Source organism: Chrysochloris asiatica, unplaced genomic scaffold (genome assembly GCF_000296735.1).
Source record: "Chrysochloris asiatica unplaced genomic scaffold, ChrAsi1.0 scaffold00164, whole genome shotgun sequence".
NCBI lineage: Eukaryota > Metazoa > Chordata > Mammalia > Afrosoricida > Chrysochloridae > Chrysochloris > Chrysochloris asiatica.
Window position 1 is genome coordinate 6981423 of NW_006408682.1, and position 16391 is coordinate 6997813.

The window sequence follows — 16391 nt, forward strand, 5'->3', positions numbered from 1 at the left end:
ATAGCTTTCACTCTTGCCAAAAGGAGAGCTTAGTATTTACTGTTGGAGGAGATGTGAATGAAAATATTAACTTCTTTCCCTATTGCAATTCCCTGGCATTCCATTAGCTGAGTTCTGGAATACCTGGGAGGAAGGTCTTCTCTCTGGAAAATCCTCAGTTCCGCAGAAATGCCTGGCCCGTCTTGCTTATGTATGGCTAGAGGGCAGGATGCATATGGATTTGGCTAGTTAGTATTCAGAACATGTCAGGATCCGAATAAAAGACTATATGGCACCGCTAGATGCACAGTAGCCAGCCCAAACACAGTCACCATTTCACATCACAACTAAATTATATGAAAGCATGGGGCAAAACATGCAGACCTGTCTTGTCAAAGACACAGTGGAGATAAAAGGAATTGTTCCATAAATGCCAGCTTCTGAGGCTTGAATGAATACAGCGATGGTTCTGTTCAGCTGCCCCCAGTTGAATGTAAAACGCTAGTTAGGATTTTGAACATAATGCGTTCTTCATCCTCCTCCTCCTCCACTTCTGTTTCTCCTCCTCCGTCTTTTAACATGCAAAGCATCTCCCAAAGTATTGAGAAAATACGCAATTCCTCTGTGTATTTCCATAGTTTTAAAAAGGAACAGCGATGTGAGCAGGCCAAGTGTCTACTACTGGAAACGTCAGATGCAGTGAGGAAATGCAGTTAATACAATAATTCACATATGTTAATGCTTACTTCCATCAATGTCTGCTTTATTTTCTTCTTGATATACACAAAGCTGGCACACAATTTTAACTGATGAGGTAATGTCATTTTTAATTTAAAGAGCCTTAAGCCATCCATTTTAACTAGTGATATCATCTCTGCAGTTGTCTCAGGAGACTCTGTGTAAACACAAGTAATGTGTCCTGGACGGTTTGAAAAGGGATTGTTCAAGATGACGTTGGTCATCAGGAAGATACCCCCCCACACACTTTGATCTCTTTTGAATTGCCAGATATAGTTTATGTTACTGCCATATTTTAGCCATTCCTGGAATTAATATATCCCAGGACTTTTGGTTCCAGTTAAATAGAGAAATAAAATCAAGGACTGAAATGAATGGATTGTAAATGTGTTCATGTCAGTTTCAGAAGAAAAATGGAAGACAAATCAGATTACCTGGCCCTAGGTGACTTGGTAATTAAAAACAGAGGAAAGAACATGATACTAAGAAATACAGAAGACCAAACAAACAAAACATCTTCTGTTTTCTTGGGAGATGCTAGTTCATTGGTGATGGTTTTCCATATTTCAGGGGCACGTAAGGTTGGGACCTATTTTACCTAAGTGCAAGCTTTAGTGTCATATTTGTCATTTACTTATCGTGTGCTTCTTTAGCAAATCATTATTAAGCCTGTTTTGTTTTTGTTTTTCTTTTTTTGTATCACGTTACTTGGTGATTTCAAGTGTATAATTTTTCTTTTTCCAACAATAATATTTCTTTAAAGATTTAAGATGGTGGGTATACACAAGGTTACTTTCCGGTTTAAAATAAAGTCTTCTCTTTGAAGAAATTACGTTCCATCACCCGAAAGTAGGTTGGGAGAAGATGGTCTGCGTTTTAACTACCAGGTTTGGATACTGAGAGAGTGGTCTTTTTTTTCCCTAAGCAATCTGTAGTTGGGTGGAATTTAGTTAAATAGTAAAGAATCTGTTTATTATTCCGTGGCCATATGTTTGGAGGGTCGCTCACAGAAATCAAAGTGTTGTTCATGGAGAGCTGCAGCCAAGGGGAGAGTTTGAATTCATAAAAGAACTTCACAGTTTGAAAAGAATGCATGGCATTATGTATTGACACCCCACCACCATAGACAAAGGGACACAATTTAATAATAGAGAATTGTGCTCATGAGATTTTTCTTTTTCTTGCTAATTGGTTACTTTCACTGACATTGTCTACGAGTATAATGGACACCATTATTCTTAATAGTTCTGTGTTGCCAGATGATGTATACAGACATGATGTAGCCCATTTTAATTATTTCGTTCTGCTCAAGTTGTCTTTCCTCTATGTGAGGCAGTGGTGAATGCAGACTGCACTTTTTTTTATTTTTTCCACTGACAGACAATTCTGGATAATGCTGGCTTCTCAATTATGAGAATGAAAAGGAAGGGTGTCTTACCAATCTAAATTTTTTTTTTTTTTCTCACCATGTTTGCACGCTAGGTATGACTACGTAGAAGTCATCGATGGAGACAATGCAAATGGACGCTTGTGGGGGAAATTTTGTGGAAAGATTGCCCCTTCACCTGTAGTGTCTTCGGGGCCATTTCTTTTTATCAGATTTGTCTCCGACTATGAGACCCATGGTGCAGGATTTTCCATCCGTTACGAAATTTTTAAGAGAGGTGAGTAACTTATAATAGACCTGTATAATAGATTACATGTTATAATAGATTACATGTTATAATAGATTACATGTCCATTAACATTGTTTGAGTTCATGAAAGACCAAATGCAGAGAAAGACTGGGAATACTGATTTTATTCTCTCCTGAAAATACATCTATTTCCATTACAAACATGTTGGGACATACTTTGAAACAAAATGACATATTGAATGGAAGCACTATGTTTAACATTGGAAAATGTATCTCAAGAATCAAATTGCATCATGTTGATGTGTTGACCAGTGTTGTATATACTTTATAAAAGAATATACTTTATAAAATTCTTAAGGCATTTCTTTTTCTCTTTTTCGAAAATCAGTTTAAGCTACACGTGAAGCTTTATTTCTCTTCTTAAAAATGCATTAGTCCCCCTTCTTACCTTAAAGCTCTGTACACTCTATTCCCTTTATTTATTACAACATTCAAGACTGGAAGTTCCCGGGAAAAGTAAAACAGCATCTTAGTTTAGCTTTATAGTTTCTAAAGCCTTTGAGGGAAGAAGAGGATCTGTATTAAAAGAGGCTAGTTAGGAGGGGAAAAAGTCTCTTGGAGGCAAAGAATCAGTAATGCTTTAAATGGCACATCAATTAAGAATGAAAAATCAGTCACCTGTTTCAATACAATCACTTGCTACTCTTCTGTTACAATGTTTTTGTGATATGTATTGGGTTGGGCTAGAATCTAACAATTCATAGTTCCCCAGCCTTGAGAGATTAAATACACACAGTGGTGGTGGTGGTGTGCCACTGAGTCGGTTCTGACTCACAGCAACCCTGTATAAAATTTCCAAGACTACAAATCTTTATGGAAGTAGAAAGTCATATCTTTCTCCAGAAGAGCAACTGGTAGACTTGAATTGCTGACCTTGCAGTTAGCAGCCCAACTAGTAATCCATGCACTATGCTACTGTTGTTGTTGTTAAGTGCTGTTGTGTCAATTCCGACCCATAGTGACCCTATATAGGGTTTCCAAGGAGCAGCTAGCTGGTGAGCTTGAACCGCCACCTTGCAGTTCAAACAGCTTTGCAGTCCGGCGCATTAACCTACAGCACCACACTATGCTACTGTGGGTTGTTGGTAAGTACCGTGGAGACAGTTCCGACCCATAGTGACCCTGCACAGGGTTTATGGGAGCAGAAAGCCTCGTCTTTCTCCCGCGGAGCAGCTGGTAGTTTCGAACTGCTGACGTTGAGGTTGGCAGCCCAATTCGTAACCACTATGCTACCAGAGCTATGCTACTAGAGCTCCTTTAAATACACATATCAATCGATCAGTAAGTAATGTAACTTTATCTGGAAGTACTGTTTCCAGCACCAGCCAGTGCTTTTATATGTTAAATACAGCCTTTCAATTATTTCCATTTTTAAGGTTGCATCAAAATGTGGACCACCAGTCCAAGGACAGAAGCTCAAGATTTGAATGCATTTGCATTGTTCTTGAATGTAGGAGGAAGAAGGAACCCCTGGTAGTGTAGGGGGTTATGAATGGGCTGGGCTGCTAACCACAAGGTCAGCCATTCAAAACTGCCACTTGGTCCATGGGAGAAAGATGAGACTTTCAGCTCCTGTAAAGTTTTACAGCCTCAGAAACCCTATATAGGGTCACTGTGAGTCAGAACCGACTCGATGGCACACAACCACCACCACAGGAGAGTCTTGATTTTTTCCCCCAGTGGAAGCAAATCTAGTCATACCAATTACAAAAGCCTAATTAATGTCTCTGGGTCAGCAACATCTGAGATCAATAAAAAGAAGAGCCTTTAGGAGTTTTTGTACAACTTGTTTAAATTTCAAAAACTCAGACTCTATCCACATAAATATGAATAAATGGAGGTAACTTTCTTCAGAAACATATCTATGCACATAATTAAGACACCTTTAGTATACAGAACAGTATATATGGCATCAAATGTACAATGATAACATATATACATGTTTTCTTTTAATATTATATAGGTATGTATATACGTGTATAAGCATGTGTGCATAAGTACATCTAAATTCTCTTGCTTGTCTGCAGATAGCACTATAAAAGAAAAAGGGTATCAGAAAAGAGAAAAAGCATACATAGCATTTGATTTTTAATGTTCCTGAGGATGGTTGAAAGAGAAAGATCTGTTGCCAAGCCATCGAGAATTTTCCCATCTTCCTTCCAAATGAACTCTGCTTTTCCCACATTTTTGGTAGTCTAATACGAATCGGAAGGAGCTCTGGTAGCGCAGTGGTTACGAATCGGGCTGCAAACCTCACAGTCAGCAGTTCGAAACTACCAGCTGTTCCGCGGGAGAAAGATGAGGCTTTCTGTTCCCGTAAAGATTTACAGCCTCGGAAACAGGGTCACTATGAGTCGGAACCGACTCCACGGCACATAACAACAACAGCAAACAATGCCACAGTCTCCCTTCCCTGCTTTCCTGTACCATCCTTGGGACTTGGAACCCTGTTTTGTTTTTCTTCTTGACTCATTAAATCCAATATGGCCTCTCCTTTGGAATTTTTATCCAAAGGTCTCAAAGAGTCATGGATTCATTTCCATACCCACTGCCACTAGCCATATAGTCCTTCAGTTGTGCTTCTCCCCATGTTACTCTGTTCTACACACAGATTTTCAAACATTCCTCAGTCACTGTGCTCAAAAGACCCACAGAAGGTTTGCGTAGTATCAAATGCTCAATGTTCCATTTTACACTTGCCAGCACCTACTCCCTGCATTTCTTCAATTTCAACCCCTACAAATTCAGTCTGCTTTTGTGAGGTGGTTAAAACACAGGTTGTAGTGTCCAGCAGACCTGGCTGCATTTGAATCCTAATTCTGCCCCTGGCTAACTGTATGAATGTTCAGAGCCTCGGTTTCCTCATCTGAAAAATGAATAGTAGTACCTAGCCAGGCATTTATGAAGATCAGTTGAATTGAAAATATGGAAAGCATGTGGACAGTACTTGTCTCTGAAGAAGTATGAATAAACAATATCCATTACAATTATGATACATAACGTGTTTATTGTTGCTCTTGGTAAATGCTGTCGAGTCGGCTATATAGGGTTTCTGAAGAGTGGTTGGTGGGTTTGAACCACTGACCTTTCAGCCAGCAGTTCAGTGCTTATCCTACAGCAGACTTGATTACTTGATATATGAGAAGGGTTCCAAAAGTTTGTAGAAAAATAGAATGAAAAGATAATGGAATTTCCCCAAAACTTTTTGAAGTACCATCGTATGATATTTGCTTAATAGTCTGTATTTAGTATTCACTGCTTACAGAGTATCTCAACTATTATTATTCATCCTTATTGTCATCAACAACTAATTGTAACATTCTTACAGCTACTCTGCCTCTTATAAATCACTTCAAAAGCATGGTGTTCACTAACCCCCAATGCTTGTGTGTGTCCCCACCCCACCCCCAGCTTAGCAGCTCATTCACTCCTAGACATGCCGGGCTGCTAGCAAAATCACTGTTTATCAGTGTGAGCTTACCCCAGTATTCTTGAACCTACACCCACCATTCCTTTTCTGGGGAGCTGCTAGTTTAGTTCAGGAAAATTTATACAGCAGTGAAGAAGGGAAACTATTCAAATAAATTTTGGTAAGGAATGAAAGAAATAGAGAATTATAGAATCTTTAACTTAGCAGGAGTTTTTTTGTTTTCAAATTCTAAAGTCCAGTCTCTATTGGATCTGTAGAATCTGAGAACCACCACCAAGATCACACAGCATGTTAGTGGTTAAGGTAGAACTAGAATGCTGATCTCCTCAGTTCAGTTCAATTCTGTTCCTTCTGTTACCCCCACAGAGCTTCTCTTAAGTTTGCTCAAAATATTTGAGAAAACCAGCTCTGGTAGCGTAGTGGTTACGAATTGGGCTGCGAACCTTAAGGTCAGCGGTTTGAAACTACCAGCAGCTCTGCAGGAGCAAGATGAGGCTTTCTACTCCCGTAAAGATTTACACCCTCGGAAACCCTGTACAGGGTCGCTATGGGTCGGAACCGACTCAACGGCACTTAACAACAACAACAATTTCTAAAGGTATCTGGCATGATGAGACTAAGTAAAGGCCTTCAAATTCATTGTTCTGAAAGTATGTTCCTAATTCCTGTCACTCATTTCCTGTGTTTTTAAAACTGAAAAAACAATTGTTTTATTAAAATTTTTTTATTTATTTCATATATGCACAGTAAATATATATACCACAGTATACCAACTCAACAGTTTCCATATGTTCAAACAAACATTGATTACACTGCAGCTATTCTCCCTTCCTTATCTGAGTTGTTTCTCCCCCATTAACAAAACTCTCTGCCCTCTAAGGTTTCTGGGTAACCTCACAAGTTGTTGTGGTAAATTTGATCTTATGTAGATAGCTTTTCAAAGAACATGATGCTAGAGACAGACCTTTTTTTACTAGTTAATGTAAATTATTGCTTGGTTTTAAGAAGACACCAGAGGATATTTTTAGTTAAAGATTTAAAGATTGTCTCAGGGTATAATAGTTTCAGGTTTCATTCACCCTCCATGACTCCAGAAATTCTCCATGAGAATTTGGAATTCTATTCTCTATTTTCTCTGCTATTCATAGAGTTTTCAGTGACTAGTGATTTGGAAGTAGTTTGTCACTCTTTCTTCCTAGTCTGTCTTTGTTTGGAGGCTCATCTGAAACCTTTCCACCACCAAATACCGGTTGCATAGCCCTCAGATCACAGCAATTCAAACCACCACAGCACGACAGACAGATGAGTGGCGGTTGCGTGGTTGCTGTTAAATAGGAATCTCCTTGTGCTAGGGCCCTTTTCATCAGGAGTCTTCCTAACCCTTTTAGGAAGTCTTAATCTCACCTGGATTAATCCTTTTAACGAGCTGAACAGCATTACTGCCTGCAGTAAATTCTGCTGTTTACTTTGCCGTACAGAGACCTGACTCAAACACTCCACTCCCAGGAGGGAGGTTGAGTCTCCAGTGCCCCCCATATGTTGGAAATAAAATCATAAAACGTTCTCAATGTCCTATATTTTCTTTAGGATTTGATTATTTAAACAGGCATTGTATATATGTCAGAAGCTACCAGAGTACAAACAAATTATATACTAGATAGCACATTCTAGAATCTCTTCAACTGGAATCGACACACCAAAATGCAACATGCTGTTGACTTTTTAACAAAAATCAAATAGCTAAATATTCGAGCAGTTATGGTGAAGGGTAAGCCTGTCCAAGAATGTTCTGGAAGTTATGTAAGCAAATCAGACCTCTGTGGACCAGCTTCGCTCTGCCCATCTAATACGGATTTTTTGAGTCTCCAATGGCGTTGGCCATCTAATCTGCCCACAGGGAGAAAACAATTGACTTGCCTTCTCAATTGACTGCCAGACGCACTAAAGTGGAGATTCCACTTCTGGACCTGAGTCACTAAAAATAGAGACTTGCAAGTTAGATTTCATCTGTATTGATGGTAATATGTTGCTTCTAGTTGCTTGGCATTCTTGGAGAACACTTAGTTTAGGAAAATCACACGCACCCACCTTATTTAGAGTTGAATCCACGCATGCCATTGTAGGGTACCCTTCTGTTTGTACATGGAGGGGAGCCTTATATAAAGGTGGGTAAAACCTTAGTTTAATGGATCCAGAAAAGGAGTCTTTAATTGAACACCCCAAAATTTTATTCTGAAATTCAAAAGGGTTGAGGCATCTATAACCTACACAGAACCTTAAAATGTAGCATCTGAGAAGCATGGCGGCAGTGGCAGGGGTTGTGGGAGGAATTGGCCTGCTTGTATCTAAATAGAAGGGAAGTTTTCAATGTTGTAGTCAGTAGCACCATGTTCATTGCTGATGGTGGTGGACCTTCAAGTTGCTTCTGATACATAACGACCTTGTGTCGCAGGGGTGGGGAATATTTTTTTCTGCCAACGGCGATTTGAATATTTATAATATTATTTGTGGGCCATGCAAAATTATCCGCTTAAAAATAAACCTGCTATATTTGATCAAATGTGATGACTTGAACAGCGGTTGCCTTGCAGGAACAGACCAAATGATTTCATGAGCCTAATTATCAACTTAAAAATTAGCCTGTTATATTTGGTCAAACATTTAATTAACTCACCCCTAATGTGATGGCTGGAGTCCTGGTGTGGCACTGTGGGTTAATGTGCCAGACTGCAAAACTGTTTGAACTGCAAGATCGGTGGTTCAAGCTCACCAGCTGCTCCTCAGAAACCCTGTACAGGGTCGCTGTGGATTGTAATAGACTCAACAGGACTTAACAACAACAACTAAGGCCTGTGGGATAGACATTCCCCACCCCGGCTGTATAGGGTTTCTGAGGCTGTGAATCTTTACAGGAGCAGAAAGCCTCATCTTTCTTCTAAGGACTGACTGATAGATTTGAACTACTGACCTTGTGGTTAGCAGCCCAGTTTATAATCCACTATACTACCAGGGCTTCTTGTAGTCAGTGCTGGAGACCATGAATTGAAATTCTGGTCAGTCAGGGCGTCAGCTTGCACTATATACCTATGTCCCTGACCATCATTGAATTACAAGTGACTGTAATTTGTAGTCTTGGTAGTACTGAGCAGTCATTAGAATTACGCACGGTGAATACACACATACACACACTGATTGCCCTTATTGATAATGTTTCCATAGTGAACTATTTAGAGTGGCGTACAGTACAGTATCTGATACTTTGGGGAAGGTTAGGATGTCATCGTTGATATTAGGTGACTTCGAGCAACACGACCTGTAATCACAGTGTAACACTAACAACCACACTTTACCACTGCACCTGTGTCAACACCACTCCGAATGAGTCACTCACCCTGGGTCCACGTACGAATTACCTTTCACATTTAGTTTGTCAAAGAGGCATAGGTCACATCTGGCAGAGTTACTGAGTCACTAGCATAGGAATCTGAAACCCAAACTCCCTCCGCTGAATTCACTCGCTCACTTTTGCAAATGTTCTATTTCACCAATAAAGGGCTTGTCAGCCTTAAGATTTAAAGATTTAAACTTGAAGGGGCTATAATTATTTCTCTAGGGCTCTGTCGAGATTTCTGCAGCTTACTCATTCATTGTTCCCACATGATTTTATATTTGTCTTTCTCTCTCTGTCTCTTTCCAACAGCAGAAGTTTTTCAATTGCTCCATACAAATGGAAAAGTAGGGTGAAAACAATAAATCTCAAATTGGCTTTCTGTACCTCTCACTTATATCACTGAGTAATGAGTGATTTAAATGGGTTCTCTTAGCAAGACCTGTTATCTTTGCCCTGTTTTTTCTTGGAGAAACTGTCTGAGTTAGTCACTTTACTTCTTATTCTTTTCCACTTGTAGGTCCGGAATGTTCCCAGAACTATACAACACCTACTGGAGTCATAAAGTCCCCTGGATTCCCTGAAAAATATCCTAACGGCCTGGAATGCACTTACATTATCTTTGCTCCAAAGATGTCAGAGATTATCCTGGAATTTGAAAGCTTTGACCTGGAGCTTGACTCAAATCCTCCAGGGGGAATGTTCTGTCTCTATGATCGACTAGAAATCTGGGATGGATTCCCTGATGGTAAGAGCCGCATGAAGCATCCTCAAAACAGAAAGGCGTAGTGGAGGAGCATCAGGAGTCATTTATAAGTGCCATGATACATGCGTCATTTTGAAAAAGGATGGTTCAGAATCAAGCGGGGTGGGGGGCAGGGTGAAGGGGTGGTCAATGCAACAGTGTTTTTTCTATAGAGCAGTGATGAAATATTTGAGCTCTAGAGGATCTTAGCGGTTCTCTTGTCCATTACTTCATTTTATAGGTAAGAAAACTGAGACCATGTAAGATTACACAAGGTTTTCCAGCTACTTTGGCAATCGAATTGATACTAAAGCATATTTTCCTGTCTAAACTAGAGTACTAACTTGCAAAATATTGCTGTTGTTGTTTCCGGCCATTGAATCTATGATCAACTGCAAATGGACCATTGGAATCTATAGGGTTTTAACTGGTTGGTTTTAGGAGGTAGATTGTCACATTTTCCTTCCCTAGGCAGCTGTCTACTGTCATTAAGTCATAGACTATCAGAGATTGAGTTGTGAGAGATCAGTTACATCAATCCCTTCAGTTTCATAAATCAAGGACTAAGGGCCAGACAGGTTAACCAACCAACCACTGCCATCAAGTCCAATCCCAACTCACAGCAGCTCTACAGGACAGGATAGAAGTGCTCCTTAAGGTTTCCAAGACTGTGCATCTTTACAGGAGCAGACAGCCACAACTTTTGTATCAGGGCAGCAGGCAGGCTTGAACTGCCAACCTTGCAGTTTGCAGCCCAATATCTAACCCACAAGGCCACCAGAACTAAGTTCATTCAAAACCAAACTCACTGTTGTCCATTTGATTCTGACTCATAGCCACCCCATATAAGATTGTAAATCTTCATCTTGGTCCTGCAGCTAGTGAGTTTGAACAGCCAACCTTGTAGTTAGCAGTCCAGTACTAATCCTACAGCACCACCCAGGCTAATGAAGTTAAGGTACTGATAAAAATTTAAGGGTGAAATATGCATTCATTATGGTGCGCACACACACACACACACACACACACAAAGTGAAAAATTTAGGCAAGAAATGAGAATCCTTGAATTTTGAGCTGTTTTATTTAGGCAGATTTTCGGACTGCTCTAGAGGCCATTTTCATCTTCGGCAATTTCAGTCACCTCAATATGATTTATGTTCATTGATTCAATCATCTCAATTCATTCACCCATTGAAAAATATTTTGTGAGTACCGATCAGGTGGGCACTGTTGGGCACTTGGCAAACAGAACAATCAAAAAGGGCTTCCCTGAGGGTGCAGAGGGTAAAGCAGTTCTAACTCCCCAGCCACTCCATGGGAGTCGATGTGACTTTCTATTTCCGTAAAGCTTTTTACAGCCTTGGAAGTTGTATGGGGCCGTTCTCTATAAATAGGGTCTCCATGAACCAGAATCTGCTCAGTGGCAGTGGGTTTGGGTTGTGGAGTCTGTGTTGTTATTGTTATTGTGAAGTGCTATCGAATTGATTCCAACTCATAGCGAACCTGTGTAGGGTTTCCAAGAAGCAGCTGATGAGCTTGAAATATCAACCTTGCAGTTCAAATGACTTTGCAGTCTGACGCAATAGCCCACAGCGCCACAAATAAACAGTACACATAATAAATAAGTGAATTGTGTATCTGGAAGGAGTCCGGGTGTGGTGCTGCAGGATAAGCACTGGACTGCTAACCTCAAGGTCGGCAGTTCAAACTCACCAGCCACTTCTTGGAAACCCTATACAGGGTCACTATGAACTAGAATTGACTTGATGGCACTTAACAACAACATATATATGGAATGTAGCTTTTGTTATCAACTTGTCTGTTCTGTAACCTAATGACCCCTTGAGAAATGCTTTAAGCAAAAAGAAAGGAGGGAGGGACAGAGGCAGGGAAGAGGAAGGCAGGCAGACAGGAAAGAGAAGGAAGGAAGAAATGAAAGAAAGTAAAGCAGGGTAAAGGGTGAGATGGGTAAAGAGTTTGCAGAGATAAATGTATGGGTTGAAATTTTCAATGGCTTGCTAAAGGTCTATATTACTGTTGTTGTTAAGTGCCATCGAGTCAGTTCTGACCCAAAGCAACTCTATATAGGGTTTCTAAGGAGCGACTGGTGAGCTTGAACCACCGGCCTTGTGGTTCAAACTGACTTTGCATTAACCTGCAGCGCCACACAAGGACTCCAAAGGTTTATATTAAGAAAGTGAAATTTGAGCAAAGATAGGAAGGAGATGGAGGAGGGAGTCACATGGACATTGAAATGGCAGTTTTCATTCAGTTCTTGTGAATTCAAAGGTGAATGGCACAAATACATCTCCAAATTCTGAACTGAGGGAGATAATATCCAATCATGTGTTGCAGCTGTGTTGTTTGTATTTGTTGTTGTTGTTGTTAATTGCCGACCTTGAGGTTCAAACCAACTTTGCATGTCCCTAGAGATGTGGCGCTGTGGGTTAATGTGCTAGACTGCAAAGCCGTTTTAACTGCAAGGTCGGTAGTTCAAGCTCACCAGCCGCTCCTTGGAAACCCTGTACAGGGTCGCTATGGGTCGGAATTGACTCGATAGCACTTAAGAACAACAGATTTATTATTGTTGTAAAGTGCCTTTGGGTTGCTTCTGACTCATAGCGATCCTATATAGGGTTTCTGAGGAGCAGCTGGTGGGTTTGAACCACTGACCTTCTGGTTCAAACTGACCTTTCAGTTCAGTGCATTTTCCTGCAGCACCTCAGCAGGACTCCTAGAAATACATTACCATCTATAAAATAGAGGGATCCAGGGTCGCACACTGGTCTAAATGTTCAACTGCTAACCCAAAGGTCAATGGTTCTAATCCACCAGCTGCTTCCTAGGAGAAAGATGAGGCAGTCTGCTTCCTATAACATTTCCGAAGCAATTCAGCTTTGTATATGGTTGTTTTGAGTCACAGTGTACTCAACCACAGTGAGTATAAAATAGTCATATATCATTATCAATTCAGAGGAAAGAATATTTAAAGAAATTGTAAATGAATACCAAGTACAACCTGAAAGCGAATATCTTAGTCTTTGAATTGACATTAAAATTACCAGTGTGACATTAAAATTCAGCTCAGGAATGTTCCTCCCTAGTAAACATCATAGTAAAAAAGTGGGTTTAGAGAAAGCTTATATTATCATTAGAATAAATGGAGGAGTTGTTACTTTAGTTGCATCTTTGCTCTTTTACCATGTAAACCGGATTATGATGATCTTATCAAAACGCCTTCATTAAATAATAAAATTTACCCAAACAGAATGCTGATGGCTTTTCAGTATTCTATCTGATAATTAGGAAAACCATGTTATAATAATATTGCAGCACTAGTGGAAACATTTAATAATGGGTTTATTTGTTCACAACCCAAATTTCAGCCTCCCCATCTAGAACTTTCATTTAAAATGACATCTGAAAAGGAGGGCCAATCAACCAACTTATTTAGAATACTTCCAGAAAGAAACTCATTGTTATTAGTGCCAAGGGTTTTTCAAAGTAGTAATTTTCTGGCTCTAGCAAATCACTGAGTTGAAACGAGGAACAATTAACAATAAGAGTTATCAGCCTTACAATTCACCCATGTTTTGAACTGTGGTGCCTTTGACTATTCCCAGAGAAAATTGGCTTTGGGATATAAAAAATGTGTTTATATATTTGTTAATATTTACCTGGCCTCATCCAGCCTACACCAGCAAAGCGGTGTAGGCAAAATACTGGACTGCATCTCTCTGTTTTGTTTTGTTTTTGTCGATGTTATAGTAGTTCAATGCATACGCCTCCTTTGCCAGTAACATTACTCTCATTATTTGATAACATTTCCAAAAATGGCAACCAGAAGGCGCTGAAGGATTCTGTCACCTCATTTTATGTTGTATTTTATCATGAGCATTGAATTAAATGACTAAGTAATTGAAAGCTACACATTGATTCAGATTGGCTTTGAAGAAGAGCAGTTTTCTCAAAAACTCAGAATCCAAGGCATGCAGGTTGTGAAACACACATCCCCATTCACCACTTTGTAGATCTATGTGATTGTTCTCAAGTAGCAACTCTGAAGTAATTTGTGAAAGTTTACATGTGGTTTGAGAGCCACTAGCCTTAGCTGTTACCGTGTCCCATAGAATTCTGGAGCCACACATGAATACTTACCTCACACCAGGTGTACAGGAGTGGGGGACAGAGGCAAAGACATTAGCCTCTGCTGTAGTTGGGTTACATTCCAAAAATTGCAAATACTCTTAGGAAGACGGTTCATACAAGCTAGATTGAGTTCTGTTTGTGGTCTTTATTTATGTGTGTATTAAAATTAAACTTTTAAAAACACAAAGATGGAGAGAAATAAGTCTGAAAAAATCTGTCTGTGGCATAGTAGCTAAGTTTATATTTAGTCTTCCAAATAGTCTCCACCAAAATGATTATTAATTGTATCAAAGTCTACATGGTGTATCTTTAATCTTTGAAATGGTTTCCCTTTTTTGTTTATTTAGCCGAAAGAACTCATTTGAAAAGTAGCTCTTGATAGTAACTTGTTGCTGTTTTTCTCTTCCACGTTGAAAAAGCAACAGGAATCTAAATTGTTAATCATAAGGTGTTGTCATTGTTGTTAAGTGACATTAAGTCAGTTCCAATTCACAGTGAAACTGAATAGGGTTTCCTAGGAGGGGCTGGTAGGTTTGAACCCCTGACCTTATGGTTAGCAGTCCAGGGATGACACACCAGGTTCATAAGATAAGATCGTGATTATTGGAGAGATTAAGAGGACAATTTAAAGAATGTAGTAATGCCATGCCCAATTGCAGATGGTTTTAGACAGCACAAACCCTGTGTTGCTTCTACACCTGGGAAGACATTGCCATCTTAGACTGTTCTCCGCCAGATGATAACTTGGCGGATGTTGCTTGCTTAAATGTTTCAATACATTTGACTTACACTTCTGTTTGTGTGACGTTTTTCATTCATCTCCTGGGTGTCTGGGTCCACAGTAAAGGAAATAAGAAATTCAATAGCTGTGTAATATACAAATGAGCACACACACAAAAAGGATAAGAGTACTTCATCCGCTCTTGCTCAGATCAATATTGCATTAGCTTGCTGGGCGAAGATCTTGCTGTTGTTCAGGAAAATTCAATACTTCTTTGTATTATAGTCGCGAAAGCCTTTCACTCTCATGTCTTGAGGGCTCCTAAAGAGAGTTTCTTGCTGCTGTCTGGGGGCAATGTTCTAAAGGACAGAAGGCAGATTTACCCAGCATGTCTTAAACATTATCAACCAGTGAGTCATGGAGACTCTCGAAATTATGAGTCTGCATTAGACAAGTTCTCTTCTGTTCGCTCTTTCAAAGAGACTCCCCTTCCCACCCTCCCCAAAGGACTTGGATGATAGTGGAGGGGGAGGACCAGCCGGAGCCTGCACAGGGTGATCACAGTGTCCTGTCCCTGCTTATATGCGGGGTAAGGTCAGTGGTTACGGTGATCAGAGACGATCCCATAACAGTTTGCCCAAAAGCTAAAAGAAAAAGGTCATGAAACCAGCATAATGGAATTTAAATGGAGAGAAAATGCAAAGATATAAATGGACTCTTTTTAAAATAAGACACCAGATAGGAAATTCTTTTTGAGGAAGAAGACTAGAGTTTATGACTCGAGCAAGATATGTATTACAAGCAACTTTGAGTTCTCTGGGAAAGAAAAGGAATGAATGTTGAATCAGTAGTAGGGCCACATTCAGAATATGGCGCTGTGGGTTAATGCGCCAGACTGCAAAGCCGTTTGAACTGCAAGGTCGGTGGTTCAAGCTCACCAGCTACTCCTTGGAAACCTATACAGGGTTGCTATGGGTCGGAACTGACTCGACAGCACTTAACAACAATAACAACAACAAAGAACTAGTGGTTGTTGCAGAAGAATCTGTGGCCAAGACTAAAGCTGAAGAGGTAGGGGGGAGGCGGGGGTAATCAAAAGCGGAAAGAAGTTTATCTTTCTCCTTTTTTTCATACCAACCAGGAAGCCCAATATAACAAAATCCTCTTTCCATAATGCACATCTATTTCCCATTGCAATGTGAAAACCTGGAGACTATCTATACAATTCTCCTTACTAGGTCATTTTCCTGGCTTTCTTCATGATAGAATAGAATCTGTACAAAGAGAACAAGGGTTGTTAAAGATTGAGGTCATTTCTATAAAGAGAAAATTGTTTTGAATTCAATCAAATCAGTTTTACTTTCGATGCACTGAGAAGTTACTAAATATATCAGTTTTGATTAGTTGAATGCCAAGAATTGAAAATCTAAGCCCTTAATCTGTACATCCTAAACATCAGGGTACTGGGATGAGCTATCTAGGCTTAATGGCACATTGGTTAAGTTCTGGACTGCTAACTGAAAAGTTGGAAGTTGGAATGCACGA

General features: G+C 39.9%; 1 protein-coding gene across 5 annotated transcripts in view; it reads left to right on the plus strand.

Annotated features, from left to right (window-relative positions):
- The window catches only part of NRP1 (neuropilin 1), a 201057-nt gene that overhangs the window by 81829 nt on the left and 102837 nt on the right, over positions 1–16391 (plus strand). For all 5 annotated transcript variants that reach the window (XM_006871254.1, XM_006871255.1, XM_006871256.1 and 2 more), the window contains exons 3-4: positions 2200–2381; positions 9752–9979. In XM_006871254.1, the coding sequence (XP_006871316.1) occupies positions 2200–2381; positions 9752–9979 (410 nt within the window). The remainder of the gene's footprint in view (positions 1–2199; positions 2382–9751; positions 9980–16391) is intronic.